Source organism: Neopsephotus bourkii, unplaced genomic scaffold (assembly GCF_033783945.1).
Source record: "Neopsephotus bourkii isolate Nb327-2 ecotype Australia unplaced genomic scaffold, CSIRO-AGI_Nbou_v1 NB_107, whole genome shotgun sequence".
Classification (NCBI taxonomy): Eukaryota; Metazoa; Chordata; class Aves; order Psittaciformes; family Psittacidae; genus Neopsephotus; species Neopsephotus bourkii.
In genome coordinates, this window is record NW_026900624.1 from 14,195,069 (window position 1) to 14,217,899 (window position 22,831).

The 22,831-nt window shown below is 38.7% G+C and overlaps 1 protein-coding gene across 2 annotated transcripts in view; it reads left to right on the top strand.

Annotated features, from left to right (window-relative positions):
* ATF7IP (activating transcription factor 7 interacting protein) overlaps positions 1 to 20,440 on the top strand; it is a 112,165-nt gene extending 91,725 nt beyond the window's left edge. Inside the window, exons 10-14 of one of the 2 annotated variants that reach the window (XM_061361857.1) lie at positions 6,553 to 6,631; positions 12,332 to 12,499; positions 13,384 to 13,569; positions 16,219 to 16,331; positions 17,731 to 20,440. In XM_061361857.1, coding sequence (XP_061217841.1) covers positions 6,553 to 6,631; positions 12,332 to 12,499; positions 13,384 to 13,569; positions 16,219 to 16,331; positions 17,731 to 18,147 — 963 coding nt within the window. In that variant the 3' untranslated portion in view covers positions 18,148 to 20,440. The remainder of the gene's footprint in view (positions 1 to 6,552; positions 6,632 to 12,331; positions 12,500 to 13,383; positions 13,570 to 16,218; positions 16,332 to 17,730) is intronic. The other variant, XM_061361867.1, reaches the window with a different exon arrangement.
* The last annotated feature ends 2,391 nt before the right edge of the window (positions 20,441 to 22,831 follow it).

Here is a 22,831-nt window from a genome sequence, read left to right on the forward strand (position 1 = left end):
AAAGGGCCTTAGAGGTTGTCTAGTTTCACCACCCTGCCATGGGCATGGACACTTTCCACTAAGTGAGGTTGCTCTAAGCCCTGTCCAACCTGGACTTGAACACTGGCAGGGATGGGGCAGCCACAGCTTCTGTGGGCAGTCTGTTCCAGTGCCTCACCACTTACAGTGAAGAACAGGGGTATCAGAGCCAATGTCTACTCTTAGCAGCAAAGAAATGAGAGGGTATATAATAGTTAGGGGTTACTAAGACTGGTTATTCATTTTTTCCATGCTTGCATTGTTCTTGTTCTGTAGAAGGTGTTGCACAGTATCAGTTAAGGGTAAGGGGAACACAGGAGTCTCATAAGTGCAATATGTAAAATGACAGTGAATAATATTTGAGTATTGTATGTAACCATACACTATCAAAGCATGTATTGCAACCCTGTGAAATTTTGTTTGTTCAAACTGTGAACTTGGTAAACTGCTAACTTTACACCATTATCATTTCCATTTTTATCTTGGTAAGAGATGACAAATATATTTGGTACCTGGTCAAATAAATTTTCATTACAGTTTGCAAGGCTGGAATAATTACTCCAGTTTTGTGGGAGTTATTGCATTGGGAAAAATAGCTGTTTGAGGAGTGATGTCAGGTACTGAAGCAGTTAGTGACTGAAATAGGCTCAAAAATGTATTAAATAATTTCCACAGCTGTTTAGACTGTGCTTGCAATCTGTAGTTTGTATATGGGTGACTAAAACCATTATATAGGCATTATAATTATGCATACAAACACTGTGTCACCACCCTCCCCACTGCTCCCCGAACATATTTTGAACTCCCCGTACTTTACGATTGATTTTGCTATTATATAACGCCTTGGAGTGTAATGTATGATTGTGGTAATGTGATGCTTCATGGATTGTCTTGTTTTACAGTCCCCCAGATTTTTTTCTGTTTTGTTACTGTAGAAACTGTGAATAATAAAGTTGTCTGCACTGTGTCAGTGTGCCACACATAATCTTCAGAATTTAGATGTTTACTACCCTGGAATTAATTTTTTTTTGTATTGTATTTTTTTCTTGTTGCATTTTTTCCCTTAATTTTCCACTTTCATGTACTGAATCGTTCTTTTATGAAAAGCAGGTGGCATTACAATGAATAGCATTGTTATCTCTGTGATGAACTGAACCGTGGCGTTATATAATATCAAAACTTTTTTTTTTCTTATTGTATGTATCATATATGAATCACAACCTCCTTCAAAATACCAACATCTACCTTTTGTTTTTTCATGTGGTACAATACTTGTGGCATGTTGATGTGTGTATGCATGCTGTTATACAAAATGGTGTGACAGGTAGCATTGGTTGCTCACTTTGAGTTCTAGAAATTGCTTTCCAATCTTCTTTGCTAGTTTGCCATTGGCATATGTATGTTGTGAGGTTGTAAGCCACTTCTTTGTGTTAAATTTCACAATTATACTGGGAGATACCCCCTTTTCTCAACTTTGTGTCTACCATGCATGCTTTGGCCTCTAAATTCAGTCTCCTTTGTTGTATTTGTTGTCCTCATGGAATTGGAATGGCTTTTTCCCCTCCACCCCCATCCCTTTTTTTCTTTTGCTCTCTCTTTTCAAAACTATGAATTGATGAATCAACCTAATTTGCATCAGTGCTGGTCTGAAAAAGTTGCTGGATAGCAAAGTTAAAGTGGTACTCTTCCACTACAGTGTATTTTACATCTCTGTGAAATGGTCTCAGCATGTGGAAAAACATGAAAATATAATAGCCTGTCTCAATGCCCGTTTTTCCAGAAGCAGATGAGGAAACTGTTTCTGAATTATTTCAACACCAGAGCTCTTCAATCCTTCATTTTATTGCAAGGCTGATTCTTTTCTGATTTCTCCCAATAAATTTACTATTGACTTGCATAGGTTAATTATTAGATATTGTGGTCAATGACATCTGGGATATAACAGCAGTCTTCCAAAAGAAGTTCTTAATTACAAAGCATTTACATTGGTTTTATTGCATGTTTTAAATGTGATTCCAAATTTGGGTGACCCTGTTCACTGCATTTGTTCATTTTTAAGAAGTTCCAGGAATTTTATTGCTTTTAAGAACATTATTTGTTTTCAAAATTTCTATAATATCCATATGGCATTGGTTCTAGAAAGTCACTGTGTAATTCTTTTCCTCCTCAAGGAAATGTGTACTATCGCTGCCTTTTCCTAGCACTTTTCCCCATAAGTTTATCTTTTTCGTCAGTACATCTGTTTGTCAGTACTTTGTTAAAAATACTTTAGTGGATGGGTTTGGAAGAAAGCAGATGTTATACTGTCATAGTATATACAGTGGAAAATGCATGAAATTCTGAGTATAGGTCATTTTTACCAACCTTTAGTTGAAATCCCTGAAGTGTAATTACTGTAATATGAGTATGTAAGAAGTGAAAGCAAAATCTGTTTCTAGTAGTTGTCAAGATAGGAAAAAAAGGATTTTAAACTGTTACTCAGAAAGATCAGTACTTCTCAGATCACTTTTCAGCAAACATTTTGTAGCTAGTAGACTTAGAAATACCGATTTCCAATGCAAATTTAAGTGAGAGGAAATGCAAAAATTTTAATAATTGCATTCATTTTATGCATACTTTTCAGTATTTTATCTTTCGTATGCACTATAAAGCACTTTATGTTTAACTGATTAAGTGGAGTGTAGAAGAGGTTGTGACTTAGGCTGTGTTTCAGGACTTAGCAGGTTTCACTCAGATGTTTGAAGGAGATAAAGATTTAATGTTTTGGTTTTGCCCCTCTTATAGGGTCTTTCAGGTGCTGCATTCACAAATTATGCGCTTGGCATTAGAATTCTTTTCCTTCATGTTTGCCTGAGGCATTTGGCATGCAAGCACAGCCCGGGGGGAGTTATTTATTGGTAAATGCAGGCATGACTTTGCAGACTGAAAAAGTTATAGCAAAGTGCCTGCTATTTGCCAAGATTTCTTTAATGAGCACACTTTTCAAAATAGAACAAGATTGTAAACGTGAAGTGCCTTCTGCTTGGCTGGATATTTGGGGAGAAATGCGCAACACTGAGAACAGCAGGGTAGCATTGCAGTACACGCGCACCATACATCTGTATTTGTGGTGATGCGTGCTCAGCTGATGCTTGGCTTGTAGTTCTCTTTTTCCCCTGCTCCCTTTTTCCCCTCCTGCTCCCTTTTTCACCTTTTTTTTTTTTGCTCTTAATCATATCTTAAGAGTCCTCTTCGCCCCATCACCTTGTGTTTCACCTTTAAACTTCGAATTGCATGCATCTTCTTTGGCTGGATCTACGTTATACTTCAGTAGGAAATGTTCAGATATGGCACATTGTTTTTATGCAAAATATCTTAATTGCAAATGGAAGTTCACTGACCAGATGAAGAATAAAGATGTGGGTGTATTAAAATCATCAGGAAAAGATGAAGTCTTGGGGGTTTTTCCTTGCTTTCTTCCTGTTTTTTTTTCATGTTTATCCTTAAAACTATGACATTTCTTAGTAGAATTTGTTAGGTTTAATTTTTAATTTTTTGTTGCATTATTTTGTGCTAAGATTGTTGCACTCCTGGCTGCTATGTGACAGCAGAGAAATATTTAAAATAAGGCAATTTAGCTGCAGTTGTGGTTACCAGAATAGTTCAGTTCATGATATTGCTACTTCCAAGTTGTAGAAAGTTAGCTCATCAGCTATGGATGAAACAGGTCCAAAATGGCATCATGCATGATAGCATCTTGGAGGATTTCTATTTACTTGGAGCTAAAGGCATATATGTTGATACGTGGGCTGTTAAGAAGGATGAAAAAAAGAGTTTGGCGGTTTACATTTCTTTTAAATCTCAATGTAAACTTTTTTCTGTTTGATTACTAGGAACTACCAAAATGCTGTTGTAAACGATCATATTTAAGTGCTGCTTCTGGTCTGTTTGCAGACTGCTGCTCTAGTTCTGCCAAATGAAACTGGTTTGGGTGGTTGTGGTTTTGTTTGGTTTGAGGGTTTTCTGTAACTATGATCTTTAGAGATCACTCTGTGTTACTGTGGTTATTTTGTTTCTGTTCCATCTTTTTTGATATTCTAAGGTGTCTGAATCTTCTGTTCAGACTTGCTAGGCAATTTGTAGACTAAAGCACCTGGCATACGTTTTGCATTCTCATTAAATGGTTTTAATTATTTCACTAGTGTGACTATGCTGATGAAAAGGTGTTATGATTGCATCATCTTGCTCTTTTGCAGAGGTCAGCTGTAACAGATTCAGGTTCTTGGCTTCCTGTGTTTTGAGAAAGCTGAAAACTGACAGCAGAGCAAAATGGCTTGACTTTGCTTTTCTGCATTAATTTTTCTGTCTAAATGCTTGCTGAAATCTAGTATTAGGAGCTGAGTTGCTATCTTTTTTCAGTTTTTGACATAAATATTAATGTTGTTCATACATGACTGAAAGTCCAATATCAGGCTTCCATTTGCCTTCATTAGTGCTGCAAGCCTTCTTAAGGTGGATTCTAATTTTGCTTAAAGCAGCACATCTGAATCTCCTCTTCTGGTGTGTGACATGGCTGTCTCCTCAGAATCCCATTCCTTTCTTTTTACAGAAGTAGTAGCAGTTGTTTCTCTGTAGCCTTTCCTCAGACATACCTCTGTTGTAAACTGGAGTTTTCACAAGTCCTTGTAACAACAGAAATTTCCCCAAGAGAATTCCTCAGTAAAATAGTCATACGCAAAAAGGGTTGATTTTATTTTCTTGACGGGTTGAGTGCGGGGTGTTACTTGGTTTTGGCATGACTGATTCCAAATGGTTCCATTCCTAGGTCCTTCTAAGTCTCCCTCCATTTTTCAATCTGTGCTCTCCTGGCAGAGGGGCATAGTTCAAAATACACACCACTGACTGGGAAGATGATCAAGTTGGAATGAAATTCCTCTTGACTTTACACTAATCAAGTAATCATTGATTATTTGACTGTGCCTTTTATCTTAAGCTTCAAGTGGGTAAATCAGCTCATCCTACTAAGAAAATTGAAGCTCTATTTTAAATAGCAGTCACTTGACAGAAGAGTTCCATGGTTAATAAATCTGAAAGCTGTTTAGGTATAGTAGAGTTCCTATAGAGGGATTATTGCCTGTGAACATGAAAAGTTAGGTATTTCTTATTCAATTGTGTATCCTGTAGGTTGTTAGCAGAATTTTATCAGTGGCAGCGTCAGAACTTAAGAAGAAATGGGGTTTCAATAATGCATAATGAAGAGTTATGTCAGGCACTCCAAATTCAGTGACTGATAATTTGGACACAGATTTTGTTTGCATTTAGCTATCATACAGTAGCTCTATTCCCTCTTCTCAAAGCCTTGCTTGTGTGAGAATTGTCTCTAGGGCCTCCTTAAAGGCTTTAGTTTTACCCAAATGAAAGGTCATAGAGCAGATAATCTCAATGCTTAGGGGTTTTGCATCTGTCCCTCTCTGACTGCACAGAAAAATCTCTAATCTTCCTAGTATTTATCATGTTGGCATTTGTACTGGCCATGCGGGGCATGCTTTTTTCCATGTTAATTGTTCAGAGATTTTGATAATTATGTTGCTTTCCAAACCCTTTGCCTGTCCTAAGGAATCTGGTTTACTCCAATACATAAATTGGGAGCAGTTCAGTCCAACAATGGTCATCTCTTCTGCAAAACAAACCAACAGAAAAATCCCTAAGTTTTGCAGCAAGTTTAGGGAACTCGAAATTGACATAATTCAAGTTTTTTTTCTCTAGAAAGCATATTTAAAAACCTGGACTCCAGTCTGAACAGCCAGGGGACAACAATTATTCAGAAGATAAATCTTGTTTGGTGATCCGGGGTGGGTGGGGTGGGGTGGTATAACAGCCTTCACAATAGCTTAAAAAGGTCCCTTTATCCTCTGAAGAGAAGATTATAAATGGCTTCATGGGTAGATTAATAGAACGTTAAAATTTGTGACAATGGATGAAAATACAATAACAAAATAAAAAGCTGAATACACTTAGAGTTGTCTGATGTCATTTGATGACATTTTATAAGCATACAGGTGCCAATGAGGCTTTCCTTTTTTCTTACTGTGAAGTCAGTTTCCTTATAGGCACATCGGCTGAAGCTGTCTCAAAATAAATAAGGTATTGTCCTGGTGACTCCTCTGTCAAAAGGTTGTACTGCTGTACAGGAAAGCATAGATAAAAACCAGATTAAAATGTTAAGAGTCATAATTGAAAGACACTTTGTAACACCAAATTGGTATTTATTTACCTGTAAGGTAACAATGTGCTACTAGTAGTCATCAGGGTTTTTTACTTCTTACAAAGCTAAAGATACTTCACTATTTGATATCACAGTACAGTCATTTGGTAATTGTCTGTTTTTCAAGTCATGGAAAATTTGTCTGAAATTTCCTCCTTCTGCTTATTTCATCAGTTTCTAATTGAGTGTAAAATTCTGAGCTCTCTCCTTCTAAATGTTCAATTCATACCCCTTTTCCACCTGTGTTCCCTGGATTTGCTTTTGCAAAATGAAGGAGTTCTGTCTTTCAGAGCGGGAAGGTCACAGGAAGTGATTCAGGAGCTGTCATTGATCTTACACTGGATGAAGAGGACGATAGCTCTTCTCAAGGTAGGTGAAAAATATTTTGCTAGATGCAGAGGTGATCGAGCTACAAGTATTATTTCATCCCATGAATGACAGAAAGTGATAGACCTCTGTTTCTGCATTGTGTATTTTATTCATTGGTGTTTCAGTTAAACAGGACTGTTGTTAAAGAATTCTGATAGGCATTAAATAAAAGGAATTTACTTACTGTAGAACAGTTTAAAATTTTTACCTTAATTTAAGCATTGTTGCTGTCTATGCTTAAATCCATTAGGTTTGGGGAATAATTTGAGACATTCGAATTCTTTATCATATTTTAGTGAATTCTTATAGATATATTTCATTTTTATGTTTACTGATTCATTAAAGACCTCTTAATTCTACAGTTGGTATTTAGGCATTAGATTATTACAGTTTCTTATCTTTCATTTAACCAAAAAACTTTATGTGCAAGAGTTCAAATACCAAACGCAGATCTTTGCTTTGGGACTGTATGTCAAGATTAGACTAAATATAGTTGTGTTTTTACAACCTTTGGCAGTTTGGATGCATTTCATCTTTGAAAAGAACACTTTTTTTCTTTTTTTTTTTTTTTTGGTAAGTCTTGCAGAACTGGAGGCAGGTGTACTTATAATTAGCACTGGATTGGTGAAGAATTATAGTATATCAGAGAAGTAATACGAGTCTGTATTTAAGACCATTTATGGCACTGTCAACTGAAAAAAAATGTTATTTCTGCTGTTAAAGTTTTAGTTCTGAATGGTCTCTAAATACATGCCCCTGAACTTTTGTCTGAAGTCCAGTCACCAATAATTTTGATTCCTCTAGACAACTTTGGTAGCTATCTCTTTAGCTGATGTGATCAACTTCTGTATGCGCTTCCTTAATAGCATAATGTGCTCTGTATTTGTATTATACAAGTGTAGAAAATCATATTAGCACATAGTAGCATTTCTTTCATTGAGAAGAAGTGTAGTGTAAACATCAGAAGGGGGTGTATGTGGTATACAAGTGTTAGAGAAGCATGATGCAGTTCAGATAGCTGACATTCTAGTTCTTAATTCATTGTCCACTGCTGGGAAAAGTATGAGCCAACAGTGTGTTCTCATTTAAATCTGAGTTAGTATTTTCCCCTCACTGACACTAGTGGGATCACAGCTGAAATACAGGGTCCAGTTTTGGCTCCCTCTTCCTTGTACAGAATAGTTGTGGTAGCCCTGGGTAGGGTTGAGTAGACGGTGTCAGGACGGTGGTGGCCTAGAGAAGAGATCAACAGAGCATAGCATGTCTGGCAGAGAACAATCTGAGAAACAGTGTTAATAGTAGCCTACAGCTACTTGGAGGATAGTCACAAAGATGATGGACCATGGCCACCAGAGGTCCTTTCCAGCCAGGATTTTGATGGTTCTGTGAATTGCTTAGCTGAGTGTCAGAAAAACAGAGAACCAAGTTTTCACCACTGTCATCTCTTCTGAGTGTCCTTTCATTAGGGAGAAAGGTTAGTGAGGTAATTTCAGGACGGTATATCTCCTCTGTCTCTTCACTGCAAAGCAGAAGCCAGTCTCTCACTGTAGTCTGCAGCCTTGTAGATTAGTTTGTGTTTAGACTTTGTGAAGAGTCAGTTGAAATGTATGGACTAAAACCCCAATAAAAGCTTGTGTTTTGCCATGCAGTGAAAACACATCTGTAGGGTTTTGAGCAAGTTTTTCAGGAAATAATTCATGTTTTGGTAACATTCAGGTTGCAAAGAGGAAGAGTACACTTCTGACAGCTTTTGCACAATCACATGCATGTATATACCTTTGGCTAAATATTTTTTCCACTGCACTTTGTTTACAGCAAATGGGGAGCAAGTTTTATTTTGTTCTAGGTTCATTGGGACAACACCTCAGGATGGAAAGTACCACAAGCGTTATGATGTTTGCTACAGTATGCTGGGATATCAGTTCAATGCTAATTCACATAGAAGAGCAACATGTACAGTGTTCTGGGGAGCACTCAGTTCCTGATTATTTTGTTTAGAGCACTGTCATCCACATACTAAGTAAACTGAATTCTGTTACTTACAAAAGGTATTTAAATAGATGTTAATACCTGGAGAGATAGCTGTTATGTGCTTCCCTTTAAATCTCTCTAGGCGCAACCAGGGAATAAAGTTACACTATTCTGGTAGTATACAACTATGATGTATGTCCTTGCTGGCTGAAATTGCTGAAGATTTGGGTTGAGAATAAATTCTAACACTGTGGTAGATTTCTAAACTTGTTGATGTAATCTACTTTCCATCCTTTCCTTCTTCCACTGAAGCTTCCAATAGGATCAGCAATTAATATCTTCATATTTTATACCAAAGTGTGCATATAGAGTAAATTAGACTTAAACTTTAGTTTAATAACTATGGAATTTTTAGCTGTTTTGTGAGATTATTAAACTGAAATGAAAGTTTCTGTGTTGGGGCACAGAAGACCAGACCTATATAGACTGTCATCAGGTCCAGTTTCCAGTCATGTTTTATAGCCAAAACCCTGTGTATTATTTTTAAGGGCTAATCATCTTTTTGTGGTGGAGGATTTTTGGTTGGTTGATTTTTGGGGTGGGTTGGGGTGGGTTTTAATGTCATAGTGACAAGACCTTTAATCGTGTGCTTGAGCCCACCAGGTTTTGACTCTTAGAAAACACAGTGACTGTTATCAGCTATTAGTTTGGCATTTTGAAACCCCACTCTATTAACACAGAAACCTCCATCCAAATTCCAGCCTCTTTTTAACATGCAGCAGCTTGCATTCAAATAGTGGTTTGTGTAAGGGGAAAGAACAGTATTCCCATCACACTGATGTAGCCAATACCGCATTTCCTCTTTATATTTGCATTTCCTTTCTCTTAGACTTTATCAGAGAAGCACACACAAGCACTCTGTAATTATCATATGCAGGTTTTCCTGATCATCATCACTGCCCCACACATGGTTTCTCACATGAATAGATGTTCTTATCAGTTCCTGAATGGCTAATATTGTTCTATCATCCTTTATTTTCTAGTTGTCAAGTCTTAGCTTTGTTCTGACTAATGTTTTGGTCCACGTCCATAATGGTGGCATCTTCCAGTTTAATACACTGCAACTAAATTTAGTACATACCTTCTGATGTGTGCAGAAGCTATTCATGAAAAATGTGTAACATTTGAGAAACTAATTTCTGTTCAGAACAATTGTTGTCATCTTTTTTGTCCAAGAGCAATCTCAATACTTTTCTGTCTGCAAGTATCTTGCAATACTTCTACAGTCCTCTTGCTGTTTTTATCAAATACTTGTGTAGTGCAGTACATCCGATTACATAAAAACTAAAACAGCAAGTAGATTTGTAATTTAAGATGCACAAACAACTGTCTCAAACCCAGCCATGTTCCACTTTTTATTTTTTTAGGAAAAACTATTAAATACAGTATCATTATAGCTTTTTTATCTAATTAAAAAAAAAAAATCTGTAGTTCTCTGGATCACTTTTTGTCTGAATTCTTGAACATGCATGTGTTATGTTTGCTGTTCTGTAACCACCACTTCTGAATTAGTAGGCTGATTAAAACTCCTTCCTGCTCTAACTGTAGTGTGTAGGCCTATTTTCTGGCATGGAAATTAGGCCCTCTTCTTTTCCAGTTTGTGTATTAGAGTTTTGTTTACATCTCTCGTAATAATGATTTCTATTTTATGCTCATTTCCATAAATCAGATTGCCCTGTCTCCTCCAGGTCCACATTTTTAATGAATATGATGCTGTGTTCATTTAGGTTTGGAACTATTTCTGTATTGCTTTTAACCTTAGTCCTGTGCTTACTATGCATCCAGTCCTCCTGTTTTCCTTGCTGATTTTTATTTTTCACAACTACATCAGCCTTTATTAAGTGTTTCCATTTATTTAGTGAAGTCTGGTTGGTTATCTTTTATCACTTCCCATGACTGGTGCAATCCTGACCTACTTTCCAGCAGCTGGAATCTCAGCAGGGCTCTTGATTTGTCAGGGACAAATGAATTTGCTTTTGTGTGAGATTAAAAACAAAAGCAAAACCAAAAAGCCCTCACATTTGTCCTGTCATTTTTACTTGATCTACATTTTTACAGCAGTAGTGTTAAAGAGTTTTTACTAGTTGAGTCATGAGCATATCTTCCCTAGGTCATGACTAAGAATGCACTTGCAACACTTAAATTACCCAGTGGCAGTTGAAATGTGCATGAGTTTGTGAATATTCAAAGTAAACAGCATCTCAGTAGGAGCCTCTTTAGAGTCAAGTAATATGCTGAACACTGGGTTATCTTTCATAGTCATGGAAAATAAAAGAAGCTTGATCTAATCACAACACATGTTACTTGATGGAAGAGCAGGAAATATCTCACCTTCTGTTTTCAAAATGAGCATCCCTTTACTGCTCCTTTTATAGACTTTGAAAAAAAGAAAATAAGATATTTTCATCAAATAGCTTTAGTGAAGTAGCTCAGCTATTCAGTCTACAGAAAGAGAGTATGGTCTGCAATTTATATTACATTTTATTTTTGAGGTCTTGAATTGCATTTATCATACAGCAGTTTCTGAAGGGTACTTCTACTTCAAGCTTTTAGTAGCTGGTTTTAAAGACAGCTTCATGAGACCGTAAATATGATCTCCAACTGATACAAGAACCCCAACATTTTGAGCTACATTGCCATTAACTCTGTTCCTAATGCTTTGAAATCAGATACTTAATTGATAATTTCTAGATGTGTTCTTCAATATACTGTTGATATGTTTTCTCAAGCATAAAATACATATTAATGAATTCTTTGCTTTCAAATCGTGCAGATTTTTACTAAAATAGTGGCTGCTGCATGTACAGTATTATTAGGGCAAATCTAGTTTTGAATTATGACCTTAAAAGCTACTTTCTTATATTGTGATTTTTCTTTTTCATGCTATTTTCACTTCCCTCTACTACTCTATCTGAAATATGCAGGCAAAAGCTTGTTAATTCTCCTTTATTCAACTTGTACACAGGCGTGATTACATACTGACTTGCACTTGAAAATGTTTATGTTGCCACAAGTAAACTAGAGCAGGAAAAAATATTGCTGTAGTAAACTACAGGTAGAGATGCTATTTGTCACTTCTCATAAGTCACTGTCATGTTGAGGAGGAGTGTCAGTGTGAGAAAACTAGTTAAATTCTCTTTTAAAAGTTTTCATAAATAATAGTGATTCCCCTATATTAAGAAAAGAGCATGAAAATTCAAAACAGCAACAAAAAAGCTTGAACAAAGGAAAAAGTGAGCAAATACAAAAGGATATAAGCATCAAAGGTAGATAAGCCTTATTTAGGGAGTTGTTTTGTTTTGTTTTTGTTGAAACAGAGTACAGCAGTGTTTAGGCCTTTTAAAGGTTTTAAGCTATTCTGTTTTTTAAACAGAAACTTCTAAAGACTTTGCCATTGAATTCAGTTTCCATTATGCTGAAATACACAGGTTTCATGAAGATAGAATGAAACATTATAGAGTGTGGGGGGAGGGGAGATTGAGATGATAGAAGTGAGAGGAATTGAATGAATTTTGTCATTTGTTTGCGTAACAAAATGATCAAAGCAGTGTCATTCTAGGAAGTATCCTTGCTAAACTGTGAATGAGGGGGGAGGAGAAATTTTAAATCTCCGTGATGTTCTCTAACTTCTGTTTGCTATCATCTATAATTTTTTTTTTCTTTTCAAAGCAGATGGCAAGAAGCAGAAGCAGACACCTGTTACAGGATTGAGCATATCCACCCAGCCTGTGGCTCGACCCTTGCAGCCTTTACAGCCTTCACAGCCAAACCCTGTGCAGCAGACAGGAGTACCAACAAGCGGACCTTCCCAGACCACCATACATGTGTTACCTACAGGTAACTTTATTTTACACCATTATATGAATGCAGTGACACTTTTCTTCTTAAACTAGACTGTTGTGTGTTCTACTTCCTGCTTATGTTTTCAGGTGAATATTCAGAATGTTTAAATCATGTTTTAGTCTTCCATTCTAGTCAGTTTACCATAACTTTTGGTTTTTTTTAAACTGATGGAGTAAAAGAGATAGTCCTGTTGGTTTGGAAAGCTTTCAGGATCAAATTAATTGCATGGAGAGGAAGAAGTCTTGCTAAGGGCGGTTACAGAAACTATTAAATGTACTGTTGTTTGTAAAAGTGAAGGAGAAGAACAGTTGAATTATTATAGTAATGGGAGGGAAAATACCACTAACAACATCCCTCCTAGATCTTCCAGCTGCATCTTTCGGCAGAGTGAATGGCAAGACTAACACTGAAGTTCCATCCATAGTTAAATGTAATTTTGTCTGCAGTGTAATTCCCCCCACGCCTTACCCACCTCCCCTTGTTTTTCCTAACATAAAGTAACATAGATCCTCTTTTTTTTTTTTTTTTTTTTTTCCTGTAGATGGTTGTTGAAGATCAGTTGGCATTGGAATTGTCTTACATTCAGGACCCTTTGGTGGTTTTTTTTTGGGGGGTGGGGGAGGGAAGGGTGGGTGTTATTTTTCTGTCTGGAATTTGTATATATGTATTGACATTATTATTTCAGATGAAAATTGCTGTTTATTTAGGCTGTTTTCTCTCTTCTTGCATTATCAAAAGCGGATAAAATTCCACAGAGTTTTTATTTTGCGTAGCTCAGATGAGTCAGTTTTCCAAAGGAGGTATGTGCCCTGGAAAAGGTGTATCACCTTAATTTCATGGAATTCCATTGTAGGTTGTGTCTTTCTGTCTTTTTCCAGTTCCGACAACAGTGAACATAACTCACCGGTCACTGACTCAAACTGCTGCAAAGCTTCCTATACCAAGAACCCCTGCAAACCATCAGGTGGTCTATACCACTCTTCCTGCACCACCAGCTCAGAATCCTGTAAGAGGAGCTATCATGTCAAGCCCAAGTTTAAGGCCAGTCAACCCACAGACTGGAGGTAGGGATGCCTTCTTCCATACACATTTTTGCACAACACAGCTTTATATGTTCGACCTGATGGATGTGGGATTTGGTTTTTTGTTGTTGGGTTTGGGTTGGGGTTTTTTTGGTGGGTTGTTGGTTTGGTTTTTTTACAATACTAGCCCAAGTTATAGAGGTTAGGGTTTTTTCCCAGTTTACAGGCTTGACAAAATCTCAGGCTATGAAGAAATCATTCCCCCTGCAGCTATGTGAATGAGGAAAAATAAGATTTAAGTAATCTTGGGGCACTGGGGCACTACCTTTGCCAATTAAGTATCTCTGAATGACATGCCTAATGCTTTACAAGGTAGCAGAAGGTAATGTGATGAGCACCACTATAAGATCAAAACATGTAAGTATGTAGTAAATCATGCCCATTTTCCTGTCTAAAAGTTACAGTTGTATCAAGCATTCTGATGTAGTTCTTTAGAAATCTGTCTTGTGCCCAGCAAATTTTCTTATTTTCTCTAGGCCTGGACAGATCAAATTCCTCACCAAATGTATCAGAAATTGATCCTTGCTTGAGTTTCCTTGACCAGAGATGTCAGCAAGTTCATCTTGACTTTGCAAACATGTAATTGGTATCTTCCCATAGCAGGAAACTGATTTTCTGAACTGCGTAGGATGTCAGAAATAAAGACCTTAAAGTTGAATGATAGTCTCTACTACGTTACAAAGTGATAGATCTTAACTGCCTTTTTCTGAGCTCCCCACAGCTTCTAGACTATGATTATTTTAACACGTTTATGTTAAACATAAGTTTCCCTGTTTTAGTACACTGAGTATGAGCCTACTTTTGTGACATCCGGGTAGTAATTTTTCAGGCATACTTTGTATAAGCCAGAATCAGAACACTATGTGCTTGAGTGATGTAAGACTGTACCTATGTAGACTTGTGCAGAAATAGTCAATTAATTGTTCTGAAACTATAGTTTCTGGAAAGGAGAATATCCATTATGTTTGTAGCAATTTAATTCTAAGTGTCTTTTATGATTGGGCTCAGCTGCATTGCCGTAGACTGAAAAATCAGGTGTGCTCAACAGAAGTTGAGCTAACAGTTGTTAAGCTGTGAAATATAAGGGTGTAAGGAAATTGCTCTTCTTGTCAGAGTACTTGTTGATATTTTTTAAACTTGCGCTCTTACGCCAGGTGCATTTGAGTTCAGGTTCTTCTGACCAGCCCCGTCTTCTGAGGGGCATGTCTGCATCTTCTGTTAAAAGGCAAGGTAGCCTCAGCCCACGCTTCGTTTTCTTTATCATTACCCTTAGTTGCAAGTTAGACACATGTGATCTACTTGTTAGGAAGGAGTTTTGAGTCCCTAACTGTGCATTCGCGTACATTAATTAACTTTAATAGTATTTTCTTCTTCTGTGCCAAAATACATGGTGTTGTCAGAATCTGCTGCTAATTAATGTGCTATTTTAAGGCCTTTTCTAGGAAAATTCAATGAGGTAGGAATTCATGTTTTTCAGTCACGGTCATCCAACAAGATTCTTGTGTAATATGCTTCGGACCCGATGGTCCAGTGATACAATGAATGCTTGTCGTGCAGTTGTCTGCTTAGAAATCTCAGAAATCAAGGCAGGTTTGAGTGAACAAAATTAAGATTCACCTTGACCAGACCCTGAATTACCTAACCTAAAATCATTCTTTCAACAGAAGGTTGGGCATGGTCATCTCCAGAGGTTCCTACAAACCTGGACTTTTCATTGAAGGGTATGTCTGTGTCTTACACAGTGCTATTGTCTGACAAGCCACAGAAGACACAAGAATATGGCTGTTCTTACATAGCACTGTGTGTTCTCTAAACCTCAGGACAAGTAAGCCAGGTGGTTAATCTGAGTAGGTGAGAGACTAGTTTAGTTAGTATACAGATTATTTCAAGGCTTCATACTGGCATGCCAGTTAGAGAGTTTTCACATACTGGTAACAAGACAATCATATGTCTTGAACCCTTTTAGCTGTGCTAAGTTTTCATCTTTTAGTCCATTCTACATTTTTCACTCTCTTTATTATACAGCTTTCAGAAATGCTGCTACTGGTGTGTATTGGTTTATATTATCTTTGAAACAGTCTTTTTTTTTGTCAGCAGATGTTTCAGGAGTTAAGAGCTCTGCGCTTTGTCTTTGACAGAATAACTGTGAAAACTCATCCAAAGTGTTTGGCAATTCATAGTTTTGTTTTTCTACATCAATTAATGTAGAATTGACTACAGCTATCTAGAAATAATGCTAAAATTTGTACTTTATATCTTAAGGCATTTCTGGCCACCTTTCTTCAGATAATTGTAATTTCCTGAGATAGAACAGCAGTCATGCTAAAACAGTGTATCTGTCTGATTGAATTCTCATAGATGAGAAATAGGTGGTTGATTATCCTACAGAAGTTTGCACAACTGCATTCTGTCCCCTCTGCAGACATAGCACTTGCTCTCTTTCATTTACAGCTTCAGGGGATGGAAGCTGATTTTGTTGTTGGGCAGTAAGTACTTCATCAGTCTGCTGGCAGTTTGAGGAGAGTGTGTCAGTTGGAAATTTGGTGTCATCCAACCAAGGAGTTGGTCTCCCGTTGTTTTGTTTAGCTGATTTTAAGTGTTGAATACTCAAGATATTCACTGTGCTTATAGGTATGACAGTACGAATGCCTCAAACAACTGCATATGTTGTGAACAATGGACTAACTCTTGGATCTGGAACACCTCAGCTTACAGTGCATCATCGACCCCCACAAGTGCATGCTGTGAGTAGTCCTTTTGAAATTGCTTAATGCAATTTATAGGCTTTTTTCTGCATTAATGTCTTCCAGATTGCTTCTTAGTATGAACTGCAGGATAGTGAAATGCCTTGTAGACACATTGCAAGCAGCTCATGTGCATAGCACAATCCTATCACCTGCAGTAACTGCTGCCAAGACTGGTAAAAGATGTGCAGTCTGTTAGCTTACCCCAGTGTTCTCCAGATTACCAATAGCGTGGATTGTTTGCTGTGGAGTTAAGGTGCAGGAGAACTGCCACTAAAAAGTTTTGTCATGGTTTGGATACAAATTGGATGACCAGATTCTCAGTGCAGCTGTTTGCAAAACTGAGGTAGGAGAACGAGGTACAGACAAGATCTCAAAGTTGCCAACTCTCAAATTTCAGTTTTATCACTGTTGGGAGTGATTACTTCTGCATCACCTCAAACCCTTTTCGTAAGTATTTGAGAATTTACTCTGGTTTATTTCATAATGTTTCGTTGTTGAGACTAAAACAAATATATTGCCTGCAATACTTACTGTTGGGCAGTCACATCACTTGTGATGTCATGAAATTTTAAATATATTGCCAGCAATGCAGTTACTTATTCTTTCAATCTAAACATCATTCAACTTAATGTATTCTCTAGGTATAAATAATGAGAATAAATCAAGCCAATATCACACAGAACACTTAAGATGACAAAAACCCAACCTGAAAGGCCCCTGGTTTGAAAAATAACAAAACTGTGTACCTAATGTAACCACATTCCTTAACTAACATAAATGAGAGACCTAGAGCTGTTTCTGTGGTACTGGGGACCAGAGGGGGAAACAAAATCAAAAAACAGTGGAAAGCCACCTTTGTGTCCTTACTTCAGAATAATATGGAAACTGAGGCTGAGCTCTTATGATCACTTTAAAGGATAAAATCCACGTGGCACCACTACCCATCCTGCCTTTTGTAACTGAAAGCCTGCCTTGGTTGCCTGATGAGTTGTCAGCTTAATTTACTGCCTGAGGTGTTTTGGGTGATGTGGGAACAGCAGCTAAAACGTAGATTAGCTCAAAATTGTTGTGAACTTGCCTGCTCATCCTTGATAGAAGAGCACAGTGCTCAGACCATCACCTCTTGGATGGGAAGCAGAGGATATTGGGAAATAACTGTGGCAGTGATCATCTGTACAGCTAGGGTTTTATACGTGCATATTAAGAACTTATGGCATCCTTGGTCCCATCCCTTCTCAACATTTGCTGCTGCTTTCTTGCCTCCCCACACAGGACTGAGAGTTCTGGTTGGGTGACTGCAGGCTCATTTGCTTCCAGCTGCCTGGGGAATGATGAATCAGTCCCTTTCCACCACTGCAGACTTTAACCCTTTCCTTATTGCTCTTATGTTTCTCAGGAGCCACCACGCCCTGTACATCCTGCCCCACTCCCAGAGGCACCACAGCCACCGCGTCTGCCCCCAGAAGCTGCCAATACTTCTCCACCTCAAAAGCCCCAGCTGAAGCTGGCACGGGTACAGAGCCAGAATGGTATTGTGCTGTCATGGAGTGTCATGGAGGTGGACCGGAGCTGTGCCACTGTGGACAGTTACCATCTCTACGCCTACCACGAGGATCCAAGCGCCACTATGCCTTCCCAGTGGAAGAAGATTGGGGAAGTGAAAGCCCTCCCGCTACCTATGGCATGCACTCTTACACAATTTGTGTCTGGCAGCAAATACTACTTTGCGGTCCGGGCTAAGGACATCTATGGACGTTTTGGACCCTTCTGTGACCCCCAGTCCACAGATGTGATCTCTTCCCAGAGCAGTTAAACTAGAGGTCTTTGGAGCCTTTAAACCTGTCCTACTACCAAGAATTACCCCAGTTTTGGGGGGTTGATCCTCTGCATGAAATTCACTTTTAAGTCCTCTCTCTGCAGGATTATTTAGACAGTTGTGTGGTACACTACATGCATTCGGAACCAAAACAAAAATAAAAGTATCACCTGCAGCAAGAGAGCCTGTGTTTTTCTGGATAGCTCAAGTCATGGGCCATTTGAAAATTTTATTTTCCCTTCCATGACAGCTGTTCCACCTAAATATCTACCTTTTACCCAAGGACACCCTGCATGCCTGGGATTCTGCTTCAGAGTGGGAACAAAATAATGAATTACAGTTTGTCTGAAGCAAAACACACACATCTGTAATACCTACCAAGGAGTTAACATGAGGGCAAGAAGAGATTTGCCTCTTGTCCCCCACCACTCTGAGCAGGCTGTAATGCAAAGGGTGGTTCAAGGTGTCACCTTTTCTACCGGAAGACTGAGTGGTCTGGTCTTATTTTACAAACTGTAAAGAGTTCTCTGAGGGGAAGGAAGGGAATTTGAGTCTGGCCAGGGAACCAATACGTGTGTAAATGTGGAGGTGGTGGAAAAAGAAACAATCAACCCACTACCTCCTACCTCTCCTAAATATGAATGTTCCTCTGCTTTCGCAATCTTTCCCGCTCACACTGGGAGCATTCCCAGGTCAGATCTGAAACTGGATTTGTAGAGACTGCATTTACACCTCTCCAGCTCAGATAATTTCTCTACTTCTCCCCTCATTCATCCAGCCCTATTTTTTAGATTTATTTTGTGCCTTAAAGAATAATTTCAGAAATAAAATGTAGCCAGATACCTTGTGGTGTTCTTTTTTTTTTTTTTTTTTTGCTTGGAGTTATTTTTTCCTTTACATTTCTAGCCTTTCATTACTGCTTCTCATTTCCCTGGCCTGCAGTAATTATTATTTCTGTAAAGACCAGAAAGTGTAACATCTGCTGATGCTGGATTTGTTTTTATCTGCAGTATCATTCAACCCTTTCCTCACTGTAATTCTTGAGTAGTTGTTTTTGTCCTGTCAAGAATATTAGAGTATACAGACAGGATTTTCCACCAGAGCCTTTCCCTGTTCTTTCGGGAAAGCTGTATGCTGCAGTTCAGCCAAAGAAGAAACCTCTGTGGTGCAGCACCATAAAAGCTTCTAGGAGCTTGCACTCAGTTTGGAAAAAGTACAGAAAGTTAAGAAATCGGCTTCCCAGTCATCTTCTCTGTCCCATCACCTGCCAGCCTCTGCAGAAAGCTGACAAACCAAAAGCAGTTCAGAAATTATTGTGGGCACTGACCTAAAGCTAGTGAGCAATTGCAAATGTTAATAGATGCTTTCATGATGCTTCTAAGAAAAGAAATTGGTGTATCTGTCCCACTGTCACAGACATGTAAAACTTGCTTTTCAGAGAACCAAACTGTAATGCACCTGGACAAAAGAGTATATGTAAGAGTTCTATTTTGGCACTTTTCAGTCTCGTTCCTACCTAGCAGAGCTAAACAGTGGATTTAGAAGGGAAACAGTCTGGTTTTTTTAATACAGCAAAGCTGTAGAAAGTGGCATTTTTTCATTTCAGTGCTGTCTTTCTTAAACCCAACATTTTTACATGTAAAGCAAGGTTGAATAAAGGGCAGGAAAAATGAAATCCCAAAACATGGCTGGTGGAATATCCTGTGAGATTATAGGTTGCGTTCTGTTCCCTTCAAGAGCTTTTACAGTAAAAGAAACAGCACTGTGGGGTTTTGTGCTATTTTACTGCACTCCTTCATGTAGCTGGGATTGTCAGTTCTGTCAGGTGAGTTCCAAATATTCTCTGTATGGAATGTTGCATTTAAAGTATCACAGTTTTACTGATTTGGGCAAGCAAAAATCCTGTCTGAATCCAAGTGTCATGGGAGAAGTTTCACGCTGAATCTCATGTATGAAGGATGTGTAACCTTGCCTTTGAGTAAGAGTTGTCCCTGTTATACTGGTGCCAATAAGCAACAATGCCTTGAATTTTTCTGGTTGTTTTGTCTGCATATTTCAAGGATGGATTACTTAATAATGCAGTTAGTCTGCTTACGGAGAGTTGGGTCATTATAAAGCCAGTTCTGTAGTAGAGGCTAGAGCAGTTCCTTCCAGTTGATGGCTGTCAAGTCCTCCTTGGACAATTTTTTAATATGCTTTTGAGGTGGTACCAAAGGGCCGTTGGCCATATCAATACCATGAGGTTTTTATAGTTTGAAAATCAAAATAAACATTAGAATAAAACCTAGAATTTACACTGCTTATTTATTTGTGATTCCAGCCCAAACTGTTCTTGGCTTTGTCTTGCTTGGGATAGGTGGGGGGTGAGTCCTGTGTTAGAATTTTTCTCTTTCCTCCAATGGAGGTGGTCTGGTATTGTGTTTGAAGGTTTTATGAGATGTATCTCTAGAGAAAAAAGACTCGTCTTTATTTACTAAAGATGTAGTTCACAACTGAACTGATGGTAAAAACCAGATTCTGGCTTAGTAGATCCATTTCTGGTTTATATGGCAGAGTGCAGTTGATTTTTTTTTGTTGAGAGATTAAATAAGCAACATGCGGTTGACTTCTTTTTTGTTTTATCCCAGCAGTGGCCAAATTTATGAGGTTCAACAAGGCAAAGTGCTGGGTCCTGCATTTGGGTCACAACAACCCCATGCAACGCTCCAGGCTTGGGGAAGAGTGACTGGAAAGCTGCTCATGGAAAAGGACCTGGGGTGCTGGTTGATGGAGCTGAACATGTGCAGCTTGAGCCCAAGCAGCCAAGAAGGGCAACAGCATCCTCGCCTGTATCAGCAATAGTGTAGCCAGCAGGGCCAGGGCAGTGATCATCCCCTGTACTCAGCATTGGTGAGGCTGCACCTCAAATACTGTGTTCAGTTCTGGGCCCCTCACCTGAAGTGAGATACTGAGTTGCTGGAGCAGGTCCAGAGAAGGGCAGTGAAGCTGTTGAGGAGTCTAGAGCACAAGTCTGGTGAGATCAGCTGGAGAAGAGAAGGCTCAGGGGGACCTTGTCGCTCTCTACAACTGCCTGAAAGGAGGATGGAGCGCAGAGGTGGCTGGTCTCTTCTCCCAAGTAACAAGCGATAGGACAAGAGAAAATGGCCTCAAGCTCCACCAGGGTGGGGGTTAGACTGGGTATTAGGAAAAAAATCTTCCTCAAAACAGTAGTCAGGCATTGGAACAGGCTGCCCAGGGCAGTGGTAGAATCACTGTCACTGGATGTGTTCAAAAACCTTGTATCTGAGACCCTTGTGACATGGTTTCGTGGTGGACTTAGCAGTCCTGGAATAATGAACTTGATGATTTTAAAGGTCTTTTCCAACCTAGTTGATTCTATGATTGTATGAACTGAGCCACTTCTGCAAAATCTTTGTCATGGTGGAGCACATTGGTGCAGTATTTGCCCTTACACTGGCAAACAGGAGTACTGCCTAATTCCTTAACTCATGACACTTTTCCCTGTGTTGTGGGTTGGCCAGTCATTTTATTATTCTTTACCTCCCAGAAACAATGAAACCATTGAGAAACTGAATTTCTGCTAACAACAAACATCCAGAAATAATTTATTTCAGTTAACAGACTTTAGTTGAAAGTATTACTAAAGTATCCAGGAACATTCCATACAGGTCTTTTAACACCGTGCTTGTACACTGGGCCGTTCATTGCTAGAGGTTTCCAAAATAAATATGCCTAAAAATTTCTCTGTGGCTTTTAAGTGGAAGGGTTGGGTTTAGTTACTTTGCACTTCATGCAAATTTTTCCATCTTATTTTCAGCAGCCTGATACAAACTTGCTCCTGATCTTGGGTTTTGCTGCTGCCACTGGGCACATGACATTGCAGCAGTACCACCTTGGATGTAGTACCCTTTGTTTTAGCAAACACAGCACTGATTCTACAGCTGTGTTTCCATCCTCATTTAGTTTAGGTTTGCTTGGTTTCCTCTGTGTGATACAAGGCCATCTAGATGTCCAGGTTGAAAGTAATTTTGAGTCAGTTTAGTTCTTGGTTGGTAAGAAACCCTTCTGTAGAGTGCGGATGGCAAAATGTCATTCATTTCCACTGCATTCTTCCTAGTTAGAGCTTCTCCGGCCTCCTTTACTCCAATGTATGTCTAAAAAAAAAGCTTTCTTGGGTTCAAATAACTGCATCTTAGGAAGGGGGCAGGCTGTAGATACTTCATCTGTACTGCATGTGCAGCGGCAGCTTTGGAAAACATAGGTGCAAAAGCAGGTACCCCTCAGCCTGCATTTAGTTCCAGCTTCCCTTAAAACAGCAGGTGGTCTGAAACTTTGCTCCTTCGAATTATTTGTGCCACCACTGGCTCTATTGGATCACTTGAGCACAAGGACCAGACACCCATCCCAAGGTTTTTAGCACAAGGCTGGAAATGCCCATGGTGTCTTCCCTGTAAAGATAAGGGGTCTTACCCTGCTTCCTTTGAAAATGACAGCAAAACCCCTTGTGCCTTCAGTGGGAGCACAACTGGGCCCAGTACTAGGATCCGAGCAGCATTTTGTACTGTAACAAAGAGCTGAAGTGACTTTTTATGCTATTTGTCTTTAAATGTCCAAGAAATTAGAATCTGTATTGTATGTAGGGACGGGTCAAATCTGTTCCTGCTCCCCAAGCAGCTATTCC